Source organism: Scyliorhinus torazame, chromosome 1 (genome assembly GCF_047496885.1).
Source record: "Scyliorhinus torazame isolate Kashiwa2021f chromosome 1, sScyTor2.1, whole genome shotgun sequence".
NCBI classification, from domain to species: Eukaryota; Metazoa; Chordata; class Chondrichthyes; order Carcharhiniformes; family Scyliorhinidae; genus Scyliorhinus; species Scyliorhinus torazame.
In genome coordinates this window covers 210,938,120-210,954,215 of record NC_092707.1, presented here as the reverse complement: position 1 = coordinate 210,954,215, position 16,096 = coordinate 210,938,120, and the positions used below count along the sequence as shown (strand labels likewise).

Genomic DNA, 16,096 nt, shown 5'->3' with positions numbered 1-16,096 from the left:
TTAACTTTTATTAACCTTGGCCCTCCTGCAAAGGATCCGCCTTAGGCCTGTTTAATTCTTACTTGTTTCTAACTTCAGTATGCCCAACAGCCTTATGAGATAAGATTTTTTTAAAGGTTTATAAACAACTGGCCCTGCCTTCAGTGTGTGGCTGGAATGAATTCCCCTGCAGTTCAATCTGGCTGTGGATAATGGAAGGTCTTTCCTTTGGATATTTAGAAATAGTCCATTAAATGAGAGAGATCATGGCTGTGACCGTCCAGCTTCAGACCAAAACAAAAGTAACACCTAACACAATCACATAGAAGAAGGGCCATTCCAGAGAAAACCCCGACCAATTGGCAGATGTTCTTGATAAGGCCTGGCAATTCAAAACAGTCCATTGGCAGACAGCCAAGTCCATCAAGATGTGACATCACTGATCGCCCTTGAATCTGCTGATTCGAAGGTGTGGTGACGGAGGGCTTGAGGGCCCTAAGAGGTAAGTTGGGACAGTGGTGGTGGGGGAGGGGGGTAGTCTGGAGGTCACCGTGGGGATGCCGATGGGGGGTCAAGAGATCGGGAAGACATTTAAAAACTGCGGCCCGATCACCTCTTGCACCGAAGTTGGTGCAGGAAATGAGATAAGTGCGGCGTCGACGAGGTGTTCCCCACAGAGGCCCCCCAAAAAGGTCCCGCTTGGTAGTGGGGTGGTTCTCGGTGCTGCAAACGCTGATAAACACCCCGCTATTCACACCCAAAACAAGACTCTTTTTCTAATCGCTCAAAAAGTTTCTTAACAACTTAGATGAACAGAGATTAAGCCACATCCTTAAAGTTGCTGATACCACAAAGATAGGTGACATTGTTTTTACAAACATATGAAATGGGAGAAGGGGTAGGCATTTGGGTCATCGAACCTGCTCCGCCATTTAATATGTTCATGATTGATTGATTGTTGGCTGAACTCCACATTTCGTCTAACCCTGATAACCTTTGACTGCTTTATCAGTCAAGAATCTACCTACCTTTGCCTTAGAAATATTCACCACTCTCTTGAGGAAGGGAATTGTAAAGATTCATAACACTCTCAGAGAAATAATTTCTCGACATCTCCATCATAGACGGGAGGCCTCTTATCTTCAAACTGTGCCCTTATTCATGTCTCCCCCACAAGAGTAAACATCTTTCCAGTACCCATTCTGTCAGGTATTCTCATGTTTCAATAACGTCACCTCTCATTCTTCTAAACTGCCAGTGGCTACAGGCCCAGCCTGTCCAATGGCTATAAATTGAGAGAGGGGAATTTGCAATGAGACCTGGATGTCCTCGTACACCAGTCACTGAAGGTAAGCATGCAGGTACAGCAGGCAGTAAAGAAGGCAAATAGTATGCTGGTCTTCATTGCAAGAGGATTTGAGTACAGGAGCAGGGATGTCTTGCTTCAATTATACAGGGTCTTGGTGAGACCACACCTGGAGTATTGTGTGCAGTTTTGGTCTCCTTATCTGAGGAAGGATGTTCTTGCTCTGGATGCAGTGCAGCAAAGGTTTACCGGACTGATTCCTGAGATGCCGGGACTGACGTATGAGGCGAGATTGAGTCGGTTAGGATTATATCCGCTGGAATTCAGAAGAGTGAGGAGGGGATCTGATAGAAACTTATAAAATTCTAACAGGACTAGACAGGGTAGATGCAGGAAGGATGTTCCCGATGGTGGGGTGCTCAGAACCAGGGGTTGCAGTCTGAGGATACGGGGAAGAGCATTCAGGACAAATTTGAGGAGAGATTTCTTCACCCAGTGAGTGGTGAGCCGATGGAATTCACTACCACAGAAAGCATTTGAGGCCCAAACATTGTTTTCAAGGATGAGTTAGACATTGTCTGTGAGGCATTCAAGCCATCATTAAATATTGTGGAGACCCATCACAGGGACAGCTCCAGCTGCTGCCTGACTGTCTACTAAACACCTCCAGGGCAGAGCCCTGCTCTCGGTTCTATGCTGAAGGTCACTTTAACTCTCTTTGGCTATGAGCAGCCGCTAGTATCACAGCTGAAGACTGTTGCTAATGAGGAATTGGTCTTGTTAGTTGTGACAATACGTCACAGCTGAAGTGGTGCTTCAGGTTATGTTTGCTGCTTGCTGCTGCTGGTGGCTACAGATGCCTGGAGGTTGCAGCTGCTGTTTCCTTTTTGTTCAGTAGCCTAAAAGAAGTACAATTTTTTTTTCAAATTTAGAGTACCCAATTCTTTTTTTTCCAATTAAGGGGCAATTTAGCATGGCCAATTCACCTACTGCGCATATTTGTGGGTTGTGGGGGTGAAACCCGCGCAGACACTGGGAGAATGTACAAACCCCGCACGGATGCCCTCGCAGTGCTGGTGGCAGCCCAAGCGGCCAGACACCGGAGAAGGCAGCAGCATTGACGCAGGCACACTCTGAAGACCTGGCCACCGATCAGGTAGAGGAGGTACCCAGAGGGGGACGCCCGCGACGGTCCAAGGTGTACAGGTTCATTCATCTGTCAGGAAGCTGACGGGCAGCATGTGCTGCAGGAGACTCTGGGCTGGATTCTCCGCCCCGCCGCCCCACATTTCTGTTTCACCGGCAGGATGCTGGCAGGTCAATGGGGTTTCACATTGTGGGACAGCCCCACGCCGTCGGAAAAAAAGAGCATCCCGCCGGCGGAGAATCCAGCCCCCTGTCTCAACAAAGTGACAGTGCAGCACCTGTGCCATGTGGAGGACTTGGCACCACATGGAGGAGGAGGACACCCAGTGGCCATGAAGATCACTGCAGCCCTGAACCTTTATGCCACCGGTTCATTCCAGGGCTTGAATGAGGACTGGTGCAGCATTTCCCAAGTTACAAGTGCATCCGTGAACGTACGGAGCCCTGTTTGCCTGGGCAGCAGACTGTATCGGCTTTGAGCTGGATCAAGCCCACAATGATGCCCAGCTGTTTGATTCGCTGCCATCGCCGGGATGCCCCAGGTCCAGGGGGTAAATGGTGGCACGCATGTCGCCTTGCGCGCACTGATGCATCAAGGAGTGCCCTTCATTAACAGGTAGTGGTTCCACTCCCTGAATGTTTACCTCATGTGCGACCACCATCTCCGGATCATCTACCTGTGTTTACACTTCCCAGGGAGCGTGCATGATAGCTACAACCTGGGACACTCGAGATTCCCAGCACCTTCGAACAACTCCCCAGGGTTGGCTCATGGGGGATAAGGGGTACCCGCTGAGGTCCTGGCTGATGTCGCCAATGCGAAGGCAGGAGACTGAGGCAGAGACCCTAAATAAAGATGCCCATGTTGTTCCCCGTGTTGTCATTGAGCGGTACAATGGACTGCTCAAAATGTGGTGCCGGTGCCTGGACTGCTGTTGTGGTGCCGTGCAGTACGCTCCCCAGAGGGTCTCACAGTTTGTGGTGGCCTGCTGTGCCCTCCTGAACCTGGCTCAGCACTGGGGCGACACTGGAGGGACATGTGGCCTAGTGTCTGTGGAAGAGGAGAAGAAGAAGAGGATGGTGGACGAGTCCAGGGAGGACCCACATGAGGAGCTGAAGGATGGAGGATATGTGGCATGGTCTGGCATGCCCGGAGGACCAAGGAGACCCTCATCATTGCCCGCAATGCATAGGAGGAGGTTTTGGCCATCAGCTCACTCCCCGCCAATTCCTCTACTTTCCCCCCATTACTCTCCTTTCCCCCCCCCCCCCAATTCTCCTTCTTTCCCCCATTCCCCTCCTTCCCCCTCCATTCCCCTCCTTCAGTGCCAGGATGAGTGCAGCTCCAACAACATTCAAGAAGTCAACACCATCCAGGACAAAGCCACCCGCTTGATTGCTCGCCCTTCCACAAACATTCAAACCCTCCACCACTGTCCCACATTATCAGCCGTGTGTACCATATACAAGATGCCCTGCAGGAACTTACCAAAGTTCCTTAGACAGTACCCTCCAAACTCACACCCTCTACCACCTTGAAGGACAAGAGCAGCAGATACTGAACACCACCACCTGGAGATTGCCCCCAAGTCACTCACTATTCTGACTTGGAAATATATCGCCATTCCTTCGCTGTCACTGGGTCAAAATTGTGGAACTCCCTCCCTGACAGCACTGTGGGTGTACCTACACCTCAAGGACTGCAGCTGTTCAAGAAGGCAACTTGCTACCACCTTCTGAAGGACATTTAGGAATGGGCAATAACGGCTGGCCTAACCAGCAACGCCCACAGCTCGTAAATCAATTTAAGAAAGGCTTCACGTGTATCAGGTGTAATATGTTTTAATAATGACCGTTTGACATTTCCATCCCCCTAGCTACAGATTATGATTTCCCCCCCCCCCCCCCCCCCCCCGCGCTCCGCCCACCTCCGCCCTCCTCCATTTGTCCACTCAATGATCATCAATTTTCTTGATCTTTCATGGTCTACTGCTACATCTAGGTGTGTCCCCAGGATGCCCTTTTGATACCCTTGGCAGATGCCCTCTGGAGGACCTGGAGGGCCCAGGCGACTTACTAATGTCACTGGCATCGCCGTGCCACCCTGTTCTGACCGCTGCCTTGCGATGCGCCACTGTCAGGAAGAGGGCATTCGGAAGAACTGGAGCCCGCCGCCGTCTCCATGGTCGGAGGTTTTGGATTGGCCTCCGGTACTTCCTCCTCCCTGCTGGTGCCCTAGGACCCTGGAGGACTCCGTGGGACGGAGGAGCAGCTGGAGTGAGCTCATCTTGCTCCAGCGGTCCTGGCGCTTCCCCATTGTCCGCACCATGGTGTTGACGTCCTCAGCGATGTTCCTCAGTTACTGGGCCATGCTCTGTAGTGCCCCGCCAATGTCCACCTGTATCTGGGACACATCCTCCATCGATTGGGATATGATGTTCAGGTGCTCAGCCATTGTCTTCACAGACTGAGCCACACCCTTCTCACCACCACTGAATATGCTGGCCTTGTGTTGCAGACTTTCCACTGCTGTCGCTACACTAGCAGTGTTGGCCTTGGTGCCATGCATTGTTGGCACCATTATCTCCTGCACCCAAAGCCTTTGGGACACCTCCAATCGGCTATGCACTCACCGGAATGTCACTGACATCCCTTCCTGAATCTCATTGCCGTGTCCAATCATCTGCATCAGCTCCAGGATAACCTTGCCCAGAGGCTCGGCATCTGATTGGGACTCAGCTGGTCCTGGGATCCAGCAGACCTCCCGACTGCTGCCTCCCTTGGATGTTCCTGCCTCCACCTGATGTGCATCAGAAACTGTGGCAGTGCTCACCAGATTGTGCCCCAGAAGCTGTCCACCGAGATGTGTGTCTCTGTGCTGGTGGAAGGTGGGGGTGATAGCTGTGATGCCTCGATAGTGGTCTCCTCAGAGCTCTCACCCAAGGTGTTCTCTTGGGTGGCAGGGTGGGTGGGGGTGATCCTGGATAGCCCGACCCCATCAGATGGTGATCCTGCGAGAGAATGGACATATGGTCAGTGAGAGGGAAGGATAATTTTGCCTGACATGAACAGCTCACTTGAGACAGGCCACCTGGGGCAGTGAATCCTCACCTCTGCAGCACAGGTCAACTTCACTGCCAGAGACTGCTCTCGCCTCAGACAACCCTGCGATCTACAGGGCCCGTTCCTCATTGGGGTGAGGAGACAGATCTCAGGTAACCCGCACCCCTTCTTGGCCCTTTCCCGCTATCTTCTCCTGCGGGGCGAACAAAGAGAGGGCATTTTGAGCCACGCGTGTTGTTGCGGGGGGTGGGGTCTATAGCAAGTGGCACCGCAACTGGACATGAAGGGATTGTGCTGGTGGGTGCCAGGGGTCCTGAGGAAAAAGCACGAAGATCGGAGGTGGGGAGGGGGCGAGGTGTCAGCTGGTGATTTGTGGGGTTTGGGTAGTGGGTTGGAAATTTGAGGGTGGCAGGTGGAATTGATGCCAGAAGAGAGGTGGCAGCTTGGTGGAGGTCATTGGTCTTCGGCCTACATTGGATGGTGGTCCTCCTGGTCATGCTGCCTGCATTGACAGCATCTGTCACTGGCGCCCAGGCAGCATTGCTGACCCGGCTGCCGAGCCTCCGAACCCCTCAAGAGACCAGGATGCTCCACCTCTCATCCACAGTATCCAGAAGCCTAGCCTGGTTGGCATCGCCAAAGTGAGGAGCAGGTCTGCATGGCGCCATGTTGTGTGTTGACTGGGAGTGAGTGATAAGGGAGCGTTAAAAAGCAGCTCCCCCTTGTTTGCGGCGAGCTGCAGAGGCGCGGATCCGGCGAATCAGACAGCGAGGGAGCCAGTAAAGACGAGAAGCTCGTGGGGGGTCATTTTTGGCACTGAGTGCCGTTAAATATGGGTCGCAATCTCGCCAATGCGACTGATGAGAAAACTCTTACCAAATGCACCCAAAATGACACTTAGAAACGTTTCCGTTAAATAGCGCCTGTTAAGTTGAATGATCAGCCAAGATCATAATGAATGGCAGAGCAGGCTTGAAGGATCAAATGGCCTCCTCCTGCTCCTATTTTCTATGTTTCTATGTAATCAGTCCTTTGAAGATAACCCTGCTCCCCCATCCCAGGCATCAGTCACGTGAACTTCCTCTGAACTGTTTCCAATGCATCTTTATTCTTTCTTAAATAACGAGACCAAAACGGGACACAATGGGCGGGATTCTCCGACCACCCGCCGGGTCGGAGAATCCCCGGGGGGGGGGGCGGCGCGAATCACGCCCCGCCGCTCCGATGCCAGCTGCCGTATTCTCCCACGACAGTTTTCGGGCGGGGGTGGGGTTGGCAGCGCCCCCCCCCCCGTCAATTCTCCGGACCCCGATGGGCCGAGCGGCCGTCATTTCCTGGCCAGTCCCGCCGGCGTGAAATGGACATGGTCCATCATGGCGGGACCTGGCTTGTAAGCTGGCTAGGTGAGTCCTCGGGGGTGCGCTGGGGATCCGACCGCAGAGGGGGCCCCCACGGTGGCCTGGCCCACCGATCTGCGGGCGGGCCTGTGCCATGGGGGCACTCTTTCCTTCCACACCGGCCTCTGTAGGGCTCCGTCATGGCCGACGCGCAGAAGAACCCCCCTGTGCATGCGCAGGAAACACACCGGCTGGTCTGCGCATGTGCGGAACCACGCCGGCGGTTCTGCGCATGCGCCAACTCGCGCTGGACCTTCACCGCCGGTTGGTGCGGCGCCCTTTGGCGCAAGCCTAGCCCCCAGAAGTGCGGAGGATTCCGCACCTTCCGGTCGGCCTGACGCCGGAGTGGTTCACGCTGCTCTTGGCGACGGTGTCGGGCCATCCAGCCAGTTGCGGGAGAATCCCGCCCTATATTCCTGATGTGGTCTCACCAATGTCCTGGACAAATGCAGTTAGACTTCCCTACTTATTATATTGCATTCCCTTTGTATTTCATTTGCCTTCCTCATCAGTTGTTTCAATGCCTCTCTGTGATTCATGAACCAGGATGTGGTGATGCTAGCGTTGGACTGTACATGTACCAGGACACCCAGATCCCTCTGTGTCTCAGAATTCTGCAATCTCTCTCCATTTAGATAATTTTCTGCTTTTCTACTTTTTTTGCTAAGGTAGGCAAGTTCACATTTTCCCACATTCTCCTCTATTTGCCGGTTGTTTGGCCACACAGTCCTCTTACAATTACTTTCCTCCTTATCTTTGTGTCATCAGTAAATTTTGCAACTATACATTCAGTCTCTTCATCCAAATCATTGATATAAATTGTGAACAAGTTGAGGCCCCAGCATATTCCGTATTGCACTCTACTCGTTACATCTTGCCAACCGCAAATTTACCCATTTATCCCTACTCACAGTTTCCTGTTAGCTAACCAATCCTTTACTATGTTGCTTTGTTACCCCCTGCAGCTTGAGCTCTTACTTTGTATAGTGACCTTTGATGTGGCACCTTGTCAAATGCCTTCTGTAAATCTAAGTACAGTGCATCCACTAGTTCCCCTCTATCCATGTTGCTAGTCTCTCTCTCAAAGATCTCTTTCTAAAATAAAAGGCAAACCGGATTACCCTTTCACTAAACGATACTGACCCTGATCGTCATAAGATTTTCTAAGCTCAATTTATAAGCTGAACACTTTCCCTATGTTGGATGTTCAGCTGAAGTTTCCTACTTTCTATCTCCCTCCTTTCTTGAATAGAGGAGTGATGTTCTCTATTTTCTAATCTGATGAGACCAATCCCGAATCGAGGGATTTGTAAGCACCATACACAGAAGCCGAAAGTTATGAAGAGATTTTGATAGGTTAATTGAATGGGCAAAGCAGTAGAAAATGAGTTTCCATGGACTCAAATGTTGGGTCATCCATTTTGGATTTAGAAAGGATGAAACAGGGTACTTTTTAAATGGGGAAATATTAGAAACACAAAATCCAAACAGACTTCAAGGACTGGGATTGCATTCACTGCAATTTGGCAGCTTAAGGGGTGACAAGATACAGAGGTACGCAGATAGAGGCAAACGAGGTGTAAAATACAGGAATTAATGGCACAGTCTAAAAGATTCAAGCCAGACCTTTCAGGAGTGAAATAATAAAATATTTCTGCACACCCAAGGTGGCAGAGTTTTGAAACTCTCTTTCACATAAGGACGTTGATCAATTGTTAGTTTAAAAACTGAGATTGTTATCCTAAAGCTATTGAGGGAAATGGGGAAAAGGTGGATTTTTGGAGTTTGGTTGCAGGTTTGTGTTGGTAGCAAACTCTCATTGAATGACAAAACCGGATAGAGTGGTGGGGCAGTGGCAGTGGCTAGCGCTGTGGCCTCACAGCGCCAGGACCCGCGTTTGATTCCAGCCTTGGGTGACTGTTTGTGTGGACTTTGTACGTTCTCCCCGTGTCTGCGTGGGTTTCCTCCGGGTCCTCCGGTTTCCCCCAAAGATGTGCAGGTTAGGTGGATTGGCCATGATCAATTGATGTCCAAAGTTTAGATGGGGTTATGGCGATAGGGCGGGGGAGTGGGCTTAGGCAAGGTGCTCTTTCAGAGGGTTGGTGCCGACTCGATGGGCCAAATGGCTTCCTCCTGCACTGTACTGATTCTATGATTCATTGATTCTAAACGACCTAACCCCTGCTCCAACGTTCCAATGCTCTATTGCCGTATGTGTTGCAAAGAAATCTGTAGTATCAAAGAGGCGCCAGCAGATGGGGGTGCTGTGCATTGTAAACTTGTCCTTTTTAGCATGGGGTTTCAAATGTTCAGTGAGACATTCATGAGGCCCTGCAGGTTCCAACTCTCTCCTTGGGCATATTCATGCAGGTTTCATTCAATGACCCCTGGGGTCTAACTTCCCAGTCCAATCAAACAGCTCATTTCTCAACTTCCGTATATTTGCTTCTAATGATGATAAAATAGTAATACTGTTCAATGAACATGAAATGAAACACACCTTTCTTTGCACTGCCGCAATGATCTTCCTCCTGCTTCTGTGCTAACAGCACAGTCCTGGAGATTAAGGTTCACTTTCTGGAGGCTCCAGGCAATCTGGTAGGGTTGGCACCCTCTGTGTAACCAAAATTAAATCACTTTTGATTAAATCATTCTAGTCTTTCTATACCTATTCTGGGAATGTTTGATGGGGACAATGTAGAGGGAGCTTTATTCTGTATCTAACCCCATGCTGTACGTGTCCTGGGAGTGTTGGAGGGAAGAAAAACCTCAAAGTCTGGTCTCGACTGTGTGGTGTTGGCAAAACTTTGTTTAATTCAGAAAAACTGTGGGCACACAGGAGAGATAGATTTTGCGACTATCCTGTAGCTCGCAAAAGTCAGCTCTGCCTGTCCTCAGAATTACATGCATATATATTTGAAGTTCTTCGGAGTCACAAGCAGGCACTGACGTCCCTGATTCATTCAGAACAATACAAAGTGATCAGTATGCATATTTTCTGGTCCTCGTAATGGGAAAACGATTAAAGAATACAATGTTTCCGTACAATCTCATGGGTTTGTGCTTAACGTATTTAACTTCTAGAAGAGGTGTGAATGTGTTGGACAATGGATCCCTTAGACTTACTGGGCCCTCCTGTGTTTCCCTTTTCATATTCAAATGCTCTGTGAGATGATTGAATCATTTCCAATGTGGGTGACTTTAACCCCTTGCTTGCTGGTTTTCCCTTGGTATATGTTTAACCCCTTGCCTGCTGGTTTGCCCTTGACCTGTGCTATTACAATACTTTGAGACATCTTTATTATACCAATCCTGACACATATCGCAATTTCTTCCGCTAACAGGAGTGTTTGATGTGGACAGTGCAGAGGGAGCTTTACTCTGTACCTAACCCCGTGCTGTATCTGTCCTGGGAGTGTTTGATGGGGACAGTGTAGAGGGAGCTTTACTCTGTACCTAACCCCGTGCTGTACCTGTCCTGGGAGTGTTTGATGGGGACAGTGTAGAGGGAGCTTTACTCTGTACCTAACCCCGTGCTGTATCTGTCCTGGGTGTGTTTGATGGGGACAGTGTAGAGGGAGCTTTACTCTGTACCTAACCCCGTGCTGTACCTGTCCTGGGAGTGTTTAATAGGGATGATATAGACGGAGCTTTACTCCATACTAACATGTTCAGTGCCAAAACAGGTTTGATTATGTCTTTGTGATTGTATTTTCAATATAGATGTTTTGAAATTGACGAACAGCCAATATGTGTGTGGGTAACGGGCTTGGATCAGCAGGTACCCACACCATCTACAACCTGGAACCTTCAGCTCCCTACACTGCCATCTATGTCATGAGCACTGGGGCTTTTGCTGAGCAATAACTTCCCTTCCACCTTGAAAGCAGCTCAGCAGTCGAACCCTGTCCTCAGCATAGACTTTTCCTAATGCTTGTGTTTTTCTCCAGGGTGCAGCCGGGATTTACGGGACACCAGGATCTAGTGGACAAAAGGGCAGCAAAGTAAGTATTTACCACCCATTGCACTTTGTACAGATTTCCCAATCTTCCTTCCAAGCCATACATTTACTCAAAGTTCATTTCAATCCGCTGTTCTTGGTGATGATACTACAAAGATGTGCAGGTTAGGTGAATTGGCCACGATAAAATTGCCCGTTAGTGTCCAGCGATGTGCAGGTCAGGGGGATTGGCCACGATAAAATTGCCCAATAGAGTCCAGCGATGTGCACGTTAGGTGGGGTTATGGAGATATGGCAGGGGAGTGGGGCTAGGTTGGTGTCGCAGAGAACCAGCCCAGTGTCGCAGAGACCCAGCCCAGTGTCGCAGAGACCCAGCCCAGTGTCGCAGAGACCCAGGCCAGTGTCGCAGGGATCCAGCCCAGTGCAATAGAGACCCAGCCCAGTGTCGCAGACACCCAGTCCAGTGTCGCAGAGACCCAGCCCAGTGACACAGAGACCCAGCCCAGTGTCGCAGAGACCCAGCCCAGTGTCGCCGAGACCCAGCCCAGTGTCGCAGGGATCCAGCCCAGTGCAATAGAGACCCAGCCCAGTGTCGCAGAGACCCAGCCCAGTGTCGCAGAGACCCAGCCCAGTGTCGCAGAGACCCAGCCCATTGTCTCAGAGACCCAGCCCACTGTCACAGGGACCCAGCCCAGTGTCGCAGAGACCCAGCCCAGTGTCGCAGGGACCCAGCCCAGTGTCGCAGGGACCCAGCTCAGTGACGCAGGGACCCAGCCCAGTGTCGCAGAGACCCAGCCCAGTGTCGCAGAGACCCTGCCCAGTGTCGCAGGGATCCAGCCCAGTGCGACAGTGACCCAGCCCAGTGTCGCAGAGACCCAGCCCAGTGTCGCAGAGACCCAGCCCAGTGTCGCAGGGATCCAGCCCAGTGCGACAGAGACCCAGCCCAGTGCGACAGAGACCCAGCCCAGTATCGCAGAGACCCAGCCCAGTGTCGCAGAGACCCAGCCCAGTGTCGCAGAGACCCAGCCCAGTGTCGCAGAAACCCAGCCAGTGTCGCACGGACCTAGCCCAGCGTGCCAGAGACCCAGCCCAGTGTCGCAGAGACCCAGCCCAGTGTCGCAGAGACCCAGCCCAGTGTCGCAGGGATCCAGCCCAGTGCGACAGTGACCCAGCCCAGTGTCGCAGAGACCCAGCCCAGTGTCGCAGAGACCCAGCCCAGTGTCGCAGGGATCCAGCCCAGTGCGACAGAGACCCAGCCCAGTGCGACAGAGACCCAGCCCAGTATCGCAGAGACCCAGCCCAGTGTCGCAGAGACCCAGCCCAGTGTCGCAGAGACCCAGCCCAGTGTCGCAGAAACCCAGCCAGTGTCGCACGGACCTAGCCCAGCGTGCCAGAGACCCAGCCCAGTGTCGCAGAGACCCAGCCCAGTGTCGCAGAGACCCAGCCCAGTGTCGCAGAGACCCAGCCCAATGTCGCAGAGACCCAGCCCAGTGTCGCAGGGACCCATCCCAGTGTCGCAGAGACCCAGCCCAGTGTCGCCGAGACCCAGCCCAGTGTCGCAGAGACCCAGCCCAGTGTCGCAGAGACCCAGCCCAGTGTCGCAGAGACCCAGCCAGTGTCGCATGGACCCAGCCCAGCGTGCCAGAGACCCAGCCCAGTGTCGCAGAGACCCAGCCCAGTGTCGCAGAGACCCAGCCCAGTGTCGCAGGGACCCAGCCCAGTGTCGCAGAGACCCAGCCCAGTGTAGCAGAGACCCAGGCCAGAGTCGCAGGGACCCAGTCCAGTGTCGCAGGGACCCGGCCCAGTGTCGCAGGGACCCAGCCCAGAGTCGCAGAGACTCAGCCCAGTGTCACAGAGATCCAGCCCAGTGTCGCAGAGACTCAGCCCAGTGTCGCAGAGACCCTGCCCAGTGTCGCAGAGACCCTGCCCAGTGTCGCAGAGGCCCAGCCCAGTGCGACAGAGATGCAGCCCAGTGTCGCAGAGACCCAGTCCAGTGTCGCAGGGACCCAGCCCAGTGTCGCAGAGACCCAGCCCAGTGTTGGAGGGACCCAGCCCAGTGACGCAGGGACCCAGCCCAGTGCGGCAGAGACCCTGCCCAGTGTCGCCGAGACTCAGCCCAGTATCGCAGAGACCCTGCCCAGTGTCGCAGAGACCCAGCCCAATGCGACAGAGACGCAGCTCAGTGTCGCAGAGACCCAGCCCAGCGTCGCATAGACCCAGCCCAGCATCGCAGGGACCCAGCCCAGCGTCGCAGAGACCCAGCCCAGTGTCGCAGAGACCCAGCCCAGTGTCGCAGACACCCAGCCCAGTGTCGCAGGGACCCAGCCCAGTGTCGCAGAGACCCTGCCCAATGTCGCAGAGTCCCTGCCCAGTGTCGCAGAGACCCAGCCCAGTGTCGCAGAGCACCCAGCCCAGTGTCGCAGAGACCCAGCCCAGTGTCGCAGAGAGCCAGCCCAGTGTCGCAGAGACCCAGCCCAGTGTCGCAGAGCACCCAGCCCAGTGTCGCAGAGACCCAGCCCAGTGTCGCAGAGCACCCAGCCCAGTGTCGCAGAGACCCAGCCCAGTGTCGCAGGGACCCAGCCCAGTGTCGCAGAGACCCAGCCCAGTGTCGCAGAGACCCAGCCCAGTGTCGCAGAGACCCAGCCCAGTGTCGCAGAGACCCAGCCCAGCGTCGCCTAGACCCAGCCCAGCATCGCAGGGACCCAGCCCAGTGTCGCAGAGCACCCAGCCCAGCATCGCAGGGACCCAGCCCAGTGTCGCAGAGACCCAGCCCAGTGTCGCAGAGACCCAGCCCAGTGTCGCAGAGACCCAGCCCAGCATCGCAGGGACCCAGCCCAGTGTCGCAGAGACCCAGACCAGTGTCGCAGAGACCCAGCCCAGCATCGCAGGGACCCAGCCCAGTGTCGCAGAGACCCAGCCCAGTGTCGCAGAGACCCAGCCCAGTGTCGCAGAGACCCAGCCCAGTGTCGCAGGGACCCAGCCCAGTGTCGCAGGGACCCAGCCCAGTGTCGCAGGGACCCAGCCCAGTGTCGCAGAGACCCAGCCCAGTGTCGCAGAGACCCAGCCCAGTGTCGCAGGGACCCAGCCCAGTGTCGCAGGGACCCAGCCCAGTGTCGCAGGGACCCAGCCCAGTGTCGCAGGGAGCCAGCCCAGTGTCGCAGGGACCCAGCCCAGTATACCAGGGACCCAGCCCAGTGTCGCAGAGACACAGGCCAGTGCAACAGAGACCCAGCCCAGTGCGGCAGAGACTCAGCCCAGTATTGCAGAGACCCAGCCCAGTGTCGCAGGGACCCAGCCCAGTGTCGCAGGGACCCAGCTCAGTGACGCAGGGACCCAGCCCAGTGTCGCAGAGACCCAGCCCAGTGTCGCAGAGACCCAGCCCAGTGTCGCAGGGACCCAGCCCAGTGCCGCAGAGACCCAGCCCAGTGTAGCAGAGACCCAGGCCAGAGTCGCAGGGACCCAGTCCAGTGTCGCAGGGACCCAGCCCAGAGTCGCAGAGACTCAGCCCAGTGTCACAGAGACCCAGTCCAGTGTCGCAGAGACCCTGCCCAGTGTCGCAGAGGCCCAGCCCAGTGCGACAGAGATGCAGCCCAGTGTCGCAGAGACCCAGTCCAGTGTCGCAGGGACCCAGCCCAGTGTCGCAGGGACCGAGCCCAGTGTCGCAGAGACCCTGCCGAGTGTCGCAGAGACTCAGCCCAGTATCGCAGAGACCCTGCCCAGTGTCGCAGAGACCCAGCCCAATGCGACAGAGACGCAGCTCAGTGTCACAGAGACCCAGCTCAGTGTCGCAGAGACCCAGCCCAGGATCGCAGAGACCCAGCCCAGTGTCGCAGAGACCCAGCCCAGTGTCGCAGAGACCCAGCCCAATGTCGCAGAGACCCAGCCCAATGTCGCAGAGACACAGCCCAGTGTCGCACGGACCCATCCCAGTGTCGCAGAGACCCAGCCCAGTGTCGCAGAGACCCAGCCCAATGTCGCAGAGACCCAGCCCAGTGTCGCAGGGACCCATCCCAGTGTCGCACAGACCCAGCCCAGTGTCGCAGAGACCCAGCCCATTGCGTCAAAGATCCAGCCTATGGTCGCAGAGACCCAGCCCAGTGTCGCAGAGACCCAGCCCAGTGTCGCAGAGACCCAGCCCAGTGTCGCAGGGACCCAGCCCAGTGTCGCAGAGACCCAGCCCAGTGTCGCAGAGACCCAGCCCAGTGTCGCAGGGACCCAGCCCAGTGTCGCAGAGACCCAGCCCAGTGTCGCAGAGACCCAGCCCAGTGTCGCAGAGACACTGCCCAGTGTCGCAGAGACCCTGCCCAGTGTCGCAGAGACCCAGCCCAGTATTGCAGAGACCCAGCCCAGTGTCGCAGGGACCCAGCCCAGTGTCGCAGGGACCCAGCTCAGTGACGCAGGGACCCAGCCCAGTGTCGCAGAGACCCAGCCCAGTGTCGCAGAGACCCAGCCCAGTGTCGCAGAGACCCAGCCCAGTGTCGCAGGGACCCAGCCCAGTGTCGCAGAGACCCAGCCCAGTGTAGCAGAGACCCAGCCCAGTGTAGCAGAGACCCAGGCCAGTCGCAGGGACCCAGTCCAGTGTCGCAGGGACCCGGCCCAGTGTCGCAGGGACCCAGCCCAGAGTCGCAGAGACTCAGCCCAGTGTCACAGAGATCCAGCCCAGTGTCACAGAGATCCAGCCCAGTGTTGCAGAGACTCAGCCCAGTGTCGCAGAGACCCAGTCCAGTGTCGCAGAGACCCTGCCCAGTGTCGCAGAGGCCCAGCCCAGTGCGACAGAGATGCAACCCAGTGTCGCAGAGACCCAGTCCAGTGTCGCAGGGACCCAGCCCAGTGTCGCAGAGACCCAGCCTAGTGTTGGAGGGACCCAGCCCAGTGACGCAGGGACCCAGCCCAGTGCGGCAGAGACCCTGCCGAGTGTCGCAGAGACTCAGCCCAGTGTCGCAGAGACCCAGCCCAGTGTCGCAGAGACCCAGCCCAGTGTCGCAGAGACCCAGCCCAGTGTCGCAGAGACCCAGCGCAGTGTCGCAGAGACCCAGCCCAGTGTCGCAGAGACCCAGCCCAATGTCGCAGAGACACAGCCCAGTGTCGCAGGGACCCAGCCCAGTGTCGCAGAGACCCAGCGCAGTGTCGCAGAGACCCAGCCCAGTGTCGCAGAGACCCAGCCCAGTGTCGCAGAGACTCAGCCCAGTGTCGCAGAGACCCAGCCCACTGTCGCAGAGACCTAGCCCAGTGTCGCAGGGACCC

General features: G+C 55.1%; 1 protein-coding gene across 6 annotated transcripts in view; it reads left to right on the top strand.

The window, feature by feature from the left end:
* The window catches only part of col16a1 (collagen, type XVI, alpha 1), a 779,331-nt gene that overhangs the window by 431,439 nt on the left and 331,796 nt on the right, over positions 1-16,096 (top strand). For all 6 annotated transcript variants that reach the window (XM_072502210.1, XM_072502224.1, XM_072502220.1 and 3 more), the window contains one exon: positions 10,842-10,895. In XM_072502210.1, coding sequence (XP_072358311.1) covers positions 10,842-10,895 — 54 coding nt within the window. The remainder of the gene's footprint in view (positions 1-10,841; positions 10,896-16,096) is intronic.